Source organism: Falco rusticolus, chromosome 7 (assembly GCF_015220075.1).
Source record: "Falco rusticolus isolate bFalRus1 chromosome 7, bFalRus1.pri, whole genome shotgun sequence".
NCBI classification, from domain to species: domain Eukaryota; kingdom Metazoa; phylum Chordata; class Aves; order Falconiformes; family Falconidae; genus Falco; species Falco rusticolus.
The window spans coordinates 27,101,038-27,116,106 of NC_051193.1; the positions used below are offsets into that span (position 1 = coordinate 27,101,038).

The 15,069-nt window shown below is 48.0% G+C and overlaps 1 protein-coding gene across 4 annotated transcripts; it reads left to right on the forward strand.

Moving 5' to 3' along the window:
• The first annotated feature begins 337 nt into the window (after window positions 1–337).
• KLHDC2 (kelch domain containing 2) lies at window positions 338–14,978 on the forward strand. Of its 4 annotated transcripts, none has more exons than XM_037393372.1 (14): window positions 338–403; window positions 2,037–2,204; window positions 3,020–3,099; window positions 4,119–4,236; window positions 5,630–5,745; window positions 8,138–8,219; window positions 8,307–8,390; window positions 10,452–10,532; window positions 10,610–10,668; window positions 11,021–11,130; window positions 11,608–11,680; window positions 12,832–12,919; window positions 13,967–14,019; window positions 14,265–14,978. In XM_037393372.1, the coding sequence occupies exons 2-14, from the start codon at window positions 2,049–2,051 to the stop codon at window positions 14,386–14,388; spliced, it is 1,224 nt and encodes a 407-aa protein (XP_037249269.1). In that variant the 5' UTR covers window positions 338–403; window positions 2,037–2,048; the 3' UTR covers window positions 14,389–14,978. The 4 variants fall into 4 exon arrangements, with proteins under 4 accessions (XP_037249269.1, XP_037249271.1, XP_037249268.1 ...); XM_037393374.1 differs by having other exon boundaries at window positions 350–453; XM_037393371.1 differs by lacking the exon at window positions 338–403 and adding an exon at window positions 530–920.
• The last annotated feature ends 91 nt before the right edge of the window (window positions 14,979–15,069 follow it).

Consider the following 15,069-nt stretch of genomic DNA (forward strand, 5'->3'; position numbering starts at 1 on the left):
TGTGTGAAGGCCAGTTTTGTGCCGGCCTCGTAGCCCAGCCGGGATTCAGCCAGCGCTAAACGTGCAGCATTAAGCCCCTGGCTTTTTTTGTTTTGTTTTGTTTTGTGGGGTTTTTTTGTTGTTTTTTTTTTAACGAGCAGCTGCCATCTCTCGGTTCTCAGGGCTCGCTCCTTACGAGAACCCTCGCAAATCCCCCTTGGTCGCGGGTATTTCTCCCAGGGTGCGGCCCCGCGGGGCACGGCGCGGCCCGGGGGCAGGCAGCGGCCCGGGGGCAGGCAGCGGCCCGGGGGCAGGCAGCGGCCCGGCCCGGGGGCAGGCAGCGGCGGGGCGGGGCGGCGCCTGCGCGGCGCTGCCGGAAGGGGCCGCCCGCGGCGGCTGTAGGCGCTGTGCGGGCCCCGCTGAGGTGAGGGAGGGGAGGCGGGAGGGGGGGGCGGTCCGCAGCCCCCCGCCGCGGTAGGTGCCGGGCCCTGGGCGGGGAGGGGGCGGCGGGGGGGCCGGGGGGCGGCTCACGCCCTGGCAGGACGCGGGAAGGGCCGCGGCGGGGTTGTTAGCGGGTCTGGGAAGTGCCGTGATGGCGCACTGCGCAGCGCCGTGCGGCTGCCGTTCGGCTTGGCCGCTGCGTTGTGGGCATGTCGCGACAGATGACGTTTATCGGGGCTGCCTCAACATGGGAGGTGGCCGCGGCTGGTCAGTCGGGGTGTCAGGGGGTTGTGGACAGCCAGGGCAGAGCCGGAGAGGGCTCGGGAATCGCGGTGGCGTGTGAGAAGTGTTTCAGCAGGGAGCTGAAGAATGGCTGAAGGGGGACACTTGTCCAGCGCGGCTCAGTTGTTAAAAACAAAAGAAATAAAGAGTGCCGAGCGCTGGGGGGGGCCGGTAAAAACCGGGATAATTTGAAGCAGACAGATTTCATGGAGCTGCGGGTACGGATTTCTGACTGAAAGGGTAATTAAGGTTCGGAAATAAACTCCCGAAGGCGGTGTGGTGCCCGCACCGTGGGGCGGGTGAGGGGAAGAGGCGCGGGGTGCGGGGCCGGGCGCCCGCGGGGAGGCCCCCGCGTTCCTCTCGCTTTGCCTGCTTGTGCGGAGCTGCTGTGGGCCCTCCCCAGCTCCCGTGAGCGTTTGATCCGTGTCAGGAAGTGTCGCTGCGGTGACGGGCTCGGCTCGCGGCTGTAGGGGAGCGAACAGCAGGCCAGGGCTTGGGAGCGGCTTCCGCGTGGCAGGTGGCTGGCGTTGGGGTCCCCCAGCTCCATTGCAGGCTGAGGCGGAGGGTGCAGGCAGCTTCCAGGATGACCTGGCAGGGCTGACTTCAGCGGCTCCTCCTGGCTTGATTCCTCCGGCAGTTGGGGCTTTGAATTGCCACCGGTGTCACCCAGTGACAGCGTGGCCCTGGGGCTCCCCGCGTACCAAAGCCCTGGCGCGGCGGCTGCTCACACCCCTGCACTGCACAGGCTGGGTGCGCCTGGCTGTCGGCTTTCCAGGGCGCTCTGGGCTTTGGCCCTCTGCATGCTAGCGTGATTTGGAGCAGGCGGCTTTGTTTCGTGCATTGTTTTTGGTGTTTTGCTTTGGTATTATTATTTTTTTTTTTTACCATAGGTAACGCATCCTGCATTTAACAGCTGTGGGAAAGTTTGTGTGTGGGAGTCTTGGCTTAGGCAACCCAAAGGGACTTGGCCTGAAAAGCAGCAGGAGTTTTCACTTTTGTGAAAGCCATACCATAGGCAAAGCTTTTGAGTCTTCTCCACTGTGGGTTGTTTTATTTTTTGTCAACAGTTAATGTATTTATAGATAAATGTGGGGTTTTTTAAAAAACAGATAGATACCTTAGCTCAAATTGGCAACCGAAACCATTATAAATTGCACACCACTGAGGAATCCCCATCTGAAAGTTTCTTGACTGATGAGAGAACTTCTTCCACTGAAACATCATTGTGAAAGAAACAACAGTGTGTAGTTTCTTTTTTTTTTTTTTTTTTTAACTCTGGTGTTTCCCCTGATGGTTTTCAAAGCTCCATACTATGTGTTATTCTGTGCACATAGCGCTGTATCGAAATGGCTGATGATAATGAAGACCTGCAGGCAGACGAAGAGCTCCCAGCCCCAGCTGAGGACAGCTTTGAGCAGCTGGAGAACGACAGCCCTGCTGAGCGCAGCGGGCACGTGGCAGTCACGGATGGACGCTGCATGTATGTCTGGGGAGGCTATAAGGTAGGCTGTTCTCCTCGTTAAGTAAGCCTTCTGCCACCCATGGTGCTGGTAATTACATCCCATTTGTTTGGGAGTGACTCTGTAAAAGTATCCCTCCCCCAGAAAAGAAGAGCTCCACTTAACAAATTAGAATATGGCATTTAAGAGTTTTTAAATACTGAAATAGATCACGAGTGTTAAACGCAGATCTTAAACTTTTTGTGGGATGCAGGGTGGTGACTGCCTTTGTCAACTCACGTGTTGGAAGAGGAGCAAATACTGTCTGATCTGAAACGCACACCATGCAAAATGGTGCTTTTATTTATGGTGTTACCAGCACGACTATATATCGCATGGTAGTGGTCACAGGTTGGTTATTTATCACACTGGGGTGTATGTGTACTGCAAACAGAACCAAGTCACTTTAAGATTTTGACGAGGATGAAGATCAGTTGTTAACTTGATAAATAAATGAGTAGCCCAAGACAAAGCTTTGGTGTATTGTTCTGCTGGTGTTATGCGGGGGGTGGGGGAATTAAAAAGGAAATTTTAACTCATTTATGCACCTAATTATCCTGCCTGGGCTATGAAAAGGAGGTTTAACTTCCATTTACCCCAGTCTCTGCTGGGAGCTTGTCTGGTCCCCAGCCAAAGCTAAAATAGGCAAATACCTGCTCTCTGAGGGCTGCTCTGCAGGTGAGAGGTACAGGAGTGTGGCAGGTACTGCTCCTGCTGTTTGCTGTTCTGTGATTAGATCTCTGAGGGGGCGTGTCAGCATTCACAGGAGTCTGTAATTCAGTGTGTCAAGCATTTGTCTTTTTTGACCTGTTCTGCAGAATGCCCAAGTTAGGGGATTTTATGACTTCTATCTGCCTAGAGATGAAATATGGATCTACAACATGGAAACTGGAAGATGGTACAGTAAATAATTACAATGTTGGGGTTTGGGGGGGGGGGGGAAGAAAAATTCTTAAACTGGTATAGAAAGCATGCTGAGGGTCTGTGGGTCTGTGAACAGAGAGAGAATTCCCTGATTTCTTTGTTCCCACCTCTCAAACTATTGCATAAATATGTAAAATATTTCCAAATAATTTATTTCTATAAAAGCAACAAATATGTTTTCACAAGTTCAAGTAGGAGAGGCAGCCCATACAGGGAGTACGTGGTCAACAGTGTGAAGTGGTTTGGTATGCTTGGTGTAGGATATAGCACCTGAAAATTGTATTTATACCACTTTTGATTACAGTGATATATTGGTGAAGGAACCCATATTGAGGTTTTTATTTCTTGTCCTTTTTAGGAGTTGTTTTTAAATGTTGATGCAGCCAGAGAAACTGCTGTGTCATCTTAGATCATTGGGAACCTGGAAGTTGTGTGAAACCTGCGTGCCTGATAGTGCAAGAAGAAGGGAGTCCAGTGCTCCCGTTCTGTAGCTGGCTAGGGCCTTGTGCCACGAAGCCGAGACCCCTCCGTGCTTTGCAGAAATTTCAATTTCAGCAGTGCTTCCAGTCCTCGTGGTTAGCGAGAGCCTTGGACGTGGGGCGGAAGCTTATCTTTGTGGTTATAATGTTTACAAATATTAAAAACCCAGTATCAAAATAGAAACCTTCAGTTTAGACAGGAGTGTCCTCTTTGCCTGAGGATCTTTCTGAGGATTTTGGACGTGAAAGGCATACCAAACTCCTGAACTAGGTAGACAGGATTCCTCCCCCACAAAACATGTATCAGTTTAATTGCCTTTTCCCCACCCCCCTCCCTCATACCAGGTTAGTGGTATAAATTGTTAAACCTGCAAGGGCGTGAAGAACCCGTAACTGAATGGTGTGCAGTGACCTATTAATTAAAAACATGCTGATAGCGTTATAAAATTCCACTCCAGATAAAATCATTATTGTTCGTTTTTATCAGATAAAATATTTTAAACTGTGCTTCTAGGAAGAAGAGTAAAACAGAGGGAGATGTTCCACCTTCCATGTCTGGAAGTTGTGCTGTGTGTGTAGACAGAGTGGTGTACCTCTTCGGAGGACATCATGCACGTGGCAATACAAACAAGGTTAGTAATTTAAAGGTAAACTCCTCCTCACAGATATGTTTCTCCTCATTAGCTTTTGTTCCCATTTTTTATAAACTAGATGTGGCCTTTTCAGTTAATTAAAATCCATCCAAAGCGAGAAGTCAATAATGGTAACAAATCATGGAAACATTTTCTTCTGAATGACTGGACAGGTTGGATCTCATTTCAGAGCTTAAATGTTAATAACAGGAAATGCTGAAGGTGTATTCCAGTCATTGTATCCTCTACGGCTTCTGCAACGTAATATTTTCATCTACTGGCTGCATATCTAGTTCTTGGAAGCAGGTAACCAACTTTCTCGTCCTGTCAGCTGCTTTCCCAGATGTGAGCTAATAGAAGCCGTGTTCTTTTTGAGCTTGCCTAGGAGGTTTTTACTAAGAGAATATGGTGCTTATTGCTTGGATTTTTTATTTTTTTCCAGGCAGGTGATTAGCTGGCTGACTTTTACCCGTTCAGTGTGTTAATTTCTCTGCAGCAGGTCAGATAACGTGACTTTTGTGTAACAGGTCAGCCTTCAGCTCTGCATCGTTTCACATGATGATTGTACTCCGGTAGCTTTACAGCTCTGAAGAAACACCATGACCTATTACTTGTTTTGGTTGCCGTTGTTCTTGTGCAATTCACCCTATAAATTGTATTGCATTTGGTGCTTTTGAGTTTGCTTCTTTTGAAAGATGGGAATTTCCAGAGTTCACTGAAATAATATCGGAGTGATTTGTAACTGGTCTGTAGTTGTTTGAAATGCAGTTCTTCTCTGGAGTCTCTAATAATATTTTCTGATGTTCTGGAAGAGTGGTTTAGGTTAAATAGTTTTGGCCTCACTCTTAAATATAGACTGAAAGTAGCTTGATGCAATGCTTGTAAATGGTCTGAAACAAGCCACATTTATAAAGTGTGACTTGCTTCCTTTCTGCTGTGGTATTACATTTCACTTGGTTTATATATGTGTATCAGCTGTTTCTGTGTATGTAAAATGATGTAACATGCAGAGAAGGGATGATACTGTAGAAAACCACACTTTTTGTTTGTTTGTTTTTTAACCAGTTTTTTTATTATTATTATTGTAAGAGAATTGCTACTTTGTACACTCCTTTGTTGTATCCCCTGTCAGCCTTGGGATGGTACAACTCATGTCCATAATCTACTGTTGCTTTTGTAAAAAGTGTTTGGGGCTTGAGTCCGCGGAAAGATAAGGATCTTTGGATCCATATTTTGTGCCTAATGCTGTCGGTACTCTGTGCAGCTAGGAAAAGAACTTTTAATTTATTCCTATACTAGTACATGCTATATAAAAGTTAATATTTTAACATCAGTCAGACTTAAGCTTTAAGCTAACTGTGTGGGTAAAAGAAAATCTTTTTATTTTCTACAGTTCTACATGTTAAATTCCAGATCCACGGACAAAGTGCTGCAGTGGGTCAGAGTAGAGTGTCAGGGGGTACCTCCTTCATCAAAGGACAAACTTGGCGTTTGGGTTTACAAAAACAAGTAAGGCTCCAGCAACGAAGTCAGCACAGCTATCCTTGCGCGTGTGTTTGCTTTTAATCACTCTTAGTCTTGTCATTGTTGTGTCTTTTTGTTTGAACAAGAGCTGCACAAGCGATTTCTTGTTTGCGGCACATACATGCTTCAGGAAGATGCTGCTTTTCTTCCCCAGCCAGCCTTTTAAAACTTCAGCGGTTGATAAGGGTAAAACCTCACTCCCGGTTTGGGTGTAAGCTGTAGGTTATCTCTGTGAGTCACAGTCCAAAACGTAGGCTCGTTACAGGCAAATCTTCCACAGCGCATTCTCAGTACAGGGCTTTAAAGGCGCTGCATTGTGGTTACTTGTCATTCCTCTTGGCAATTGCATCTGGAATTGTTCTCCACAGAAGCCTGTTTTCCCTATATCATGGAAAATGCAGTCTTTTGGTCACATTTTGTGGGACAGCTTGCTTTTCTGTGATAGTTGAAGAGCAGGAAGCCATTTTAATCTCTGGCTTTTACAGCGGTGCACATACTGAATTCGGCGTGTTTTGTGCTGGTTGCACAAAACAAGGAGTGTGTTGAACTGCTGTTGATGTTGTCCAGTTTTAATGTGTTGGGATAGCACCCCAGAGATGGCAGAAGGCCTTCTGGCATCGCAAACCTTGGAAAAGATGAGGAAGATGGGTAGAAGGTGTTGAAGCCAGGTGACCTGACAGGCAAAACGTTGTTGCCTTGCACGTTCCATTCATTTAGTGCAGTGCTAGTCCCCTAAGCAGGGAGCTGTGTGATGTTCCAGCCTCTGGCACTGGAGGATGGACTGAGGAAAGACCCTGTTGTAGGTAGTTTCCTGCTTCCACAGGCTTGCTGTACCCCAGCTGCTCAGGAGGTTGGGGGTGGCAGTGAATTATCTCAGGGGAGGTCAGGGGCTTTGGCTTTCTTCTTGGAGCATCTACCCAGGGCTGGTTTCTCAGAGGATTCCTGGCTTCCAGAGAACAGGACTCCCGAATGCTGTGGCACAAGGGACAGCTCACATGGCCAGAATTTTCCCCTTGCAGGAGAAGCTGGAAAGGCTGATCCCCACAGAGCAGGTCTCTCTGCAGCCTGGGCAGTGCTGCTGGGGTACGCGATGCCGGGGCTGAGGAGGTCTGATGCGAATAGGAGGTGACAGTCAGGGGCCTCTGGTTCTTCTTTGGTCACAGCTGGCAAGGGTTACAGGATGCCACCATCTTGTCATGTCAGGGTAGGGTTTTAAGCTGTTACCTACAAAACCTTACCACCTGGACAGCGCAGGCATCTTCTGCCTGTTTGCACAGCTGGTCTTGACTGTAGCATCTCTGGCTTTACTGAGGCAGAGGAAATCAGGGACGCCGTACGTCCTTGTGTTTGAGCCACGTACAATGATTTTGGTGTGGAACACTACAGACGCTTGTGCTGCTTTGTCCATTACGTGGAGAGGAAGCTCACTGGTTTGGTATTTGCTGAAGAGACTCGTGAAAGACAGGAAATTGCCTGTGATGCTAATTTTCTGATTCTTGATGTGGAGAGAAAGCTTATTGTTACGACACTCGATGTGATCAGTTTAGATGTCAACTTGTGCGAGACTGGTATTATGGATGTTTCGTTAGGTGGTGTAGACTGTTTTCTGTTACTTCATAATTCAGTAAGGATTTCTGGCAAAATCATGCCGTTAGTTTCTAATACGTGCTAAAACCCAAACGTAAAACTTAAATGTAAATTACATTTTAAAAACCAAAAGAACAGTAAAAACAGATGAGCGACAGCTCATAGTAACTGTTCTTCAGGCTTTGAAACAAGCGCAACAAGGAAAATACCTTCCTCTCCCAAAGCTAAACACTTCCCAGGCAGTTTCATTGGCAGAGGGTCCGCTGCATGTAGTGTCCCTTGGCCTCCCCTTGCCCTGCCCTGCCTAGCACCCATCTCCGCAGTGACTGTGCCCAAGATGTAATGCTTTCTCCTTGCTTCTTACGGGAGTGTCTGTGACCATTTTGGGCTTGGGAAAAACAGGCAGAGAGCTTGGAAAGGGCAGAGTGAGGGAACTGCAGGAATAAACCCCTGTAGCTGCTGTGTGGGAGCCCCAGTAGCGAAGGCTGAAGCGCAGTGACCAGGCAGCAGGCCTGGTAGCATCACGTGTTTGGGACCAGTGCAAAGCTTGGAAGCCTGAGGCGTGGGAAACAGCTACAGAGGGATTTAATGTGGGTGGTAGGGTTGATTGGGCAAGAAACAGGGCCCCACACCTGGAAAACTTGCATTGTAGACATATTGGAAGTAATGAAGCCAAAGGAGCTTCCCGGTTTTCCTGTCTTCTGTAAAGGCTCTGCTGAAACAGAACTTTAATTTGTAGCAACAGATGTGATAGCATTTCTAATAGATCTTGATGCGTGTTTTATTGCAGGCTAATATTTTTTGGAGGTTATGGTTATTTTCCTGAAGGGAAGCAACGGGGAACTTTCGAATTTGATGAAACCTCATTCTGGGTAAGTAAACTTGGAAGTAATTTCTATTTAAACTTAATATTTAATTAGAACTTATTAATACTTGTTGATTATTTAATATTTTTAAAGAATTCAGGTCTTCCTAGAGGGTGGAATGACCACGTGCATGTTCTGGACACTGAAACTTTTACTTGGAGCCAGCCTATAACTACGGTAATTATTAATCTTATGTCAGTTAATTAAGTTACAGCTCTTAAGAAATACGGGCACTGTCTGCTGTATCTCTTGTAGCATCCTGTGAAAATGAGCGTGACTCTGCTGGGCCTGGGTTCACCGCTTTCATTTGTGTCACGTCAGAGGAGCGTGCTGTCGCTGCGCAGGGTTGGCAGTGGCCTGTCCCAGCAGCAGTGGCTTGGGGCCGCCGATGTTCTGAGTGCCTGGCTGTGTGTGCGGTTAACTAGCAGTGTGAAGCTGTCTTAACCCATTGTATCTCACGGGGATCCTGTCTCTAATATCTATCTCCCCGGCAGTAATTTAGAAGATGTGGTTAACTGTTTGCCAGCAAGAAGCATGGAAATTCACCGAAAATACATTTTTCTGCTTTCCTGCTCCACTCTGCAGCCATGTCTACGTGTTGCCCGTCTTCAACTGCCGTGTGTTTAGTTGGCAGGTGCTCTGTGATCCTGCCTCCTTCGGGATATAAACCGCTCCCAAAGAATTATTCAGCTCTCTGAAATACCTAGTGCTACCTGGCAGGAGGATGTGAGAAAAGCCTCGAAGGGTCGTGAGCCTGAGACTCTGCAAATGGGCCACGTGGAGCTGGTCCTGTCTCAGTGGTGCTTGCTAAGTTTGTTCTCTCCGTGGGGTGAATCACAGGCCGCTTGCTGTGGCGGTGGCTGGCGGGAAGCACTGTGCCTGCAGCTGGTCTGCCTTCCCCCTGGGACATGCAGTCTGTCTGATCCAGCCCGGGGAGAAAACCTGACCAGGGGCTGAAGCTTGGAGCTTGGGACTGTTTGACCAGGGCTCTCTTCCCTTCTGGCTTTTGATGAATGAGCTGTCTTAGTTCCCTGTACCTTGCTCTCTTGCCAGTGAAGCGGCACCATTAATTTTTCTCCTATACGTGGACTCGGAGGGGTCATTAGCTTGTGTTTGCAGTCTTAGCTACGACACACTTGTGTTAAGAGAGGGATTTGAAACGCTGTTGGTAGAACCAGCTTTAGAAACATCCCCTCAAAATAGTAATTACCTGCTGCCTTTTCAGTAGCATTCTTGAGGCTGTTTAAACTGAATTTAAACCATTCTTTTACTGAGGTCTCCTCCTCTCCAAAACCAGGAAATTTGCCTTTTATTCCGATCTGTCTGTCTTCATCTTTTTTTCTGTTGACTTGCTTTCTTTCATGCTTCAGTGGCACTGAGCTCATGGGAAGCTCAGGAAAATGAACTATGGTTTCCTGTTGTCCTCGCTAATGTGGCGGTTCGGTACATTTCACTTGGGTGCTGAATTGTGGTCAAAACAAAATGAACTACTCTGTAATTGCAAATATGCACCATCTGAAGTGTCCTGGAAGTATTCAGGAGCAGGCAAATGGAGTGACATTGCCACAGAATTGGAGGAAATGAAATTGGAGATTAGTAATCTGAATAAGGAGTTACTTAAGAATTGCTTTGTCTTATTGCATACAGATCTCAAATATTCCAGAAGTAGCTCAAGAAAAATACTGTCTAATGATTTATTATGTCATTGTCTTGTTTACAGTCTGAGGCCTTCTGTGACTGTCTGAAGCCCCTTTTAAAGGCAAAATTCATACCTTGACACTCAAAGGGTGGGTGGGGGGAATCCCATTTTTAATGAGTTTTTTGATCTTCCATCCATCAAAAAACCCAAGTTTCTGCACAGAGGAGAACTTGCTGAATATTTTTTCCACTCTGCTCCTTGTTGGCCTTAAATCTGACTTTAGTTCAGCCTTTCATCTCCTCGGGTGAGTGATTTCTGGCACTGTGAGTCCTCGCTTTACCTGGAGTGTGACATCCAGGTGTACTCTCCTGGGAGGCCCGAGAGCAGCCCGGCCCCTTCCCCGCCGTGTCTGCTGTCGCCCCGTGCATCCCAGGGCGCCTGACATGGCCGCAGCCGTGCTGCTTCATGTGTGTGACGGGTGTCTTCAGCCCGGCTCCTCCTCACTTGATCTGCCACAGGTTTCTGGTGAAACAACATATTCTCTCTTTTGTTACTGTATCAAATAAACTTACCTTTTATTTCACATTTTCTTTTCCCAGGGCAAAACTCCCTCACCACGAGCAGCTCACGCCTGTGCTACAGTTGGGAACAGAGGCTACGTGTTCGGCGGCAGATACAGAGTAAGCCCCAGCCCAGTGTAACCGTGTCTTACTGAAACATAAATGGAGTATTTCAGCCGTCGTCTACTTTATTGCAGGAGTCCAGAATGAACGATCTTTACTATCTGAATTTGGATACCTGGGAGTGGAATGAAATGTAAGTACTAAAACCTGAGTTCTTTTGTTTGTAAAGGAATGTGAAGATGCCATTTTTATTCACTTCTATCATCCCAATGAAACTTTGTAAACTCCAGCAAGTAAGTAAGCAAGCTCAAGTAGAACTGATCCTCCTGATCAGTTGCTGACTCTTGCTATCAGGCTTTTTGAAGTACTGATACAAGTAAAATTCTTTTACCGTGTCTAAAAAATTAAATTTGCTGTTGGGTCATGAGCTACGCACAGTATGAAGCTGCATCCTTTGAATATCTGAAAAATCATCAGAGTGGAGAAGAGGAGCAGTATTTTATTTTAGCACATGCATAATTTGTGGTGCTTTTATTGAAATGCAGAATCACACAAGGCATTTGCCCAGTTGGCCGATCCTGGCATTCTTTAACACCAATTTCTTCAGATCACCTCTTTCTCTTTGGAGGATTCACCACTGACAAGCAGCCATTAAGTGAGTCATTCCAAAAGGATTTTGTGTTGTCTTTTTGTTCTTTTTGTTCTTTGTGTTCTTGAACAGTTGTGCACAGAAGCTTGAATTATTGCCTCGTCACCTTAAATTCTTGCTAAATTCCTTCCAAGCACTTGTGATCCAGCTCCTTAAGGCCAACAGCTAATTTCACAGGGCAGGAGTTGCTGAGTGTGTTGAGGCAGTATGATTTATAAATTAATCTGCTCTGAAAATGTATCTAATGCAAGTTGCAATTAGCATGAGCTCTACAGTTCCCCATCCTTCCCCTCTGACTACACTGCCATAAACCACTATCAAACACCTTTTTTCAGACAGGTAGCCCAATGTTTCATATGGTTTTTCCTAAAATATGTGATTTAATTAAGACCAAAAATGGTTACACTGGAGTCCATGTTTATTGCAGCAAATGTGAAAGAACTAACAGGATGCTGTCTGTATCGGGGTTTTGCTTGTTTTCAGGCGATGCTTGGATTTACTGTATCAGCAAGAACGAGTGGATACAGTTTGAGCATAACTACTCTGAAAAACCCAGGTATGGTAGACACTTCTCTTGGAAACACATTAAAAAAGAGCGAGGAAGCATTTGATGTTGGCTGTCAAAGAGAGGACACGCACTCCTCTACAATTTTTCTGAACAGCACAGCGCTAACGCTAGCTTCCGCCCCAGAGAGGCGGGTGTGTCGAACGCACACGGGATGCAGGACGCGCACCGCTGTGGCACTGGCGCTGGAGGTAGCATATAGCTCAGTGTTTGTGGAGCGGCAGGACACAGCGGGGGGTTCGGGTTTGACCTCCAGACTGCAGAGGCCTCCCAGCTGTGACTGCCAGCACCGGAGCTGACTGGAAGCCATGTGTCCTCGCACTGCCAGCAAACCTGACAGAGGCAGGTGTCACCGTTCTGGGTATCCTGGCTGGTGGCTAGTCCCTGTGCACACCCAGGATATTTTTGTCTTCCTGCCGAGTAAATGAGAGATGATGACCTGCAATTCAAAAGCATCAGAACTACTGTGATGCATGTATATGGCATTGAGAACACTCACATCACGGGAGTTACTGTGGTCCGTCTTGTTTGGGGCGGTGTTCTGATTGAGGTTAGACGAGTCAAAGCAGTAGTGCTTCCTGCTTTGCCCTCTTTGGCCTTGCTCTTGCTGCTGCTGGGGATGAGGAGGGGTCTGTTTTCCTGGGGCAGTAACAGGGCCGAGCTGCTGCTCCTCTCCTGCCCTCCCCCGCGCCCTGGAGCGGCACAGCGGTGCCCTGCTGTTGGTGAACACACGTGTGTGATTAGTTGTTTCCTCGAGTCTTAAGAAAGCAAGACAGAACCGGAGTGACTGTGTTCATTCAGTCTTTTGACTCGAGTGGGACAGGAACATAACGTTTGTGCAAGCAGATGATGACAGCCGTCCTCCCGAAGCGACAGGGCTGTGGGTTTCACAGGTGCCTGCGCTTGCGGGCGGCGTGCTGCTGAGCCCTGCAGCCCTGCCCTAACCAGGCTGCCGTACGCAGCCCACCATTTACTGACCAGTTTTCCTTCTCTGAACATAAACACCTGTTGAATTAGTCACATCTACAGCGTGCTGGTGGAAGGGCAAAGTCGCGTGTGTTAACTTTAAATACAAATCCTAAATGTGCATTATTGGGTGGGGTGGCTTTTTTGTTTAATGCAGTGCTGACTTCTGTTTGTAGGTTGTGGCATACCGCTTGTGCAAGCGAGGAGGGAGAGGTGATCGTCTTTGGGGGCTGTGCCAACAACTTACTTGCCCACTCCAAAGCTGTAAGTTTATTTTGAACTTTCCCTTCCTGTGCAGCCCAGCCCTTCCTGCAGGAGCTGTGATGCGTTATCGCTCCAGCGAGAGTGAAATGCTGGTAGTTGGCAGCGTGATCTTGTGGGGACTGACAAAGGCGCGTAAACAAAGCTTGAAGGGGAAATGTTTTGCTGCTTTTCTGGAAACCTGATCATTATTCATTATTTAAACAAACTACGACTTGCTTTCCCTCACACGTGTTTTACTTGGAGGCTGTTACCTCCCACCTACTTCTCTAGCTTTGCCCTGTGCTGCTCCTGGGGGTGTTTCCAGGGAGCCCCTCCCAAAGTCATTTCTTTGCTGGGATGCTGGAAGGGGGAAGAAAAGGCTGAGCAGAGAGGGGCTCTTGAGCCAGGGTGGGGGTGTCCCAAGATCTGTAAGAACACTAGTTGGCTGGAAAGGGAGACTGGGAACAAGCGTGCCAGCACCTTCTGGTGCAAGAGAGCCAGTGGGCGTCAGCTGGAAGGGGCGAGTGGCAAACAAGAGTGAGGCAACAGCTCTTTGTGCAGCATCAGCTCAGCTCTGCCAAGGGCAGGTTTGTGGGCAGAACCCAGCTGGCTGCTGAGCCTGCTCGCAGTCCCCATGGCCAGGGTCCCTCGGTGCAGTTCCCCTGCGCGCAGCTGGTGGTCCTGCTCTCTGCAGGGGGTCAGCCGGAACACGGACAGATGTGGCGCAGGGACGGTGTGTGAGCCTGGCCACTGGTGTGCCCGTTCCCCTCTGGCTCTTTGTGTGAAGTGTCACTAGATCAGGGGTTTGGTTGATCTGTGGTTCCCCGTGTGCCCGTAACTTCTCATGTTGCGGGATTTGGTGAGCAATTCCGCATTCAGGCTGTTTGCTGCCTTTGTGGCTTGCGTGAAGCCCAGTCTATCCCCCCACCTCGGCCTCTCCTCGCCAGTCCCCAGAGCTGTGCCATTTGCCTTCCTTTCCGGGGTCCATTTATGTGAGCCTGGGCTGCAATAATGTGAATCCACATAACCAAACCGCTTCTCTTTCTCTCCCCCCCTCCCCATCCCCAGGCTCACAGTAATGAAATACTTGTGTTTTCTCTACAACCGAGATCTCTCGTAAGGTAAGAAAGCAAGACTTCAACGTGAAACTCTCATGTTGCCAAGACAAGTAGTGCAGGGTTACCGCTAGATCTGTTACGTTCCTGAAAATAACTGTAAAAAGTTCTTCCTCTCGAGAAATCTGAAGGAACAGCAGCCAGTTAGGAGAGGGCAGAGCGAGATCCCTTTCAGACGCACATTTAGCATTAAAGAATGAGCTTAGCCTGCAGCCCTTGTTCACGCTAACAGCGTGTCTCCTCTCCCCAAGGCTGTGCCTGGAAGCAGTCATTTGCTTTAAGGAGATGCTGGCCAGTTCCTGGAATTGCCTCCCCAAGCACTTGCTGCACAGCGTCAATCAGCGGTTTGGAAGCAACAACACCTCAGGCTCCTGAGCCTGCTGCCGAACGAGCTGCACACGGACGAGCAGTTCGAAGATGTAATAATTTTACCGAGTGTGGCAAACATTAAACTTGTATAGGTTAAATCTCTGTTATTGTGGTGGGTAGTTGCTTCTTGCCTCGAAGTTGCATGTGAATGGCCTAGAGAGAACCTATTTTTGTGTAAAGATGTTTGCAATAAATGTATTTAATGCAAGTGGAGATGTATCCCGTGCTTAAGCTAAAACTAGTCCTGGGTTTGGCCACCTTGAGGTGTGGGCGAGGGCCAGCCCCCAGCAGCAGGCGGGGTGTGCATGCATCGAAGTGCTTGTTACGGAGTCCCTGGTCGAGGACCTGAGGACGGCAGGGGTTGTGCAGGAACCACCGAAGCAGGTCGTGGCTACTGAAGAGGGGTGTTGCTTCAGTCTAGGCTGAAGTGACAGGCTAGCAGTCCTGTGGTAGCCTACAGCATTAGGAAACAGTCTGCTTAACACTGCCACAAACGTTTAAGGTCAGAAAACTGGGATTTGGTAATTGTACATTGTCAGCATTAATAAACTCAGATGTTGTTGTAAACCCTCAGATGTTAAAGCACTGCTACCCTCTCCTTGTTTGTAGTTTGGTTTTTGGGAACTCTTTTATGTTGTGGAACTTGTTGTGAACCTTAGGTAGCAGATATTCTGCCCTGAGAAGCGT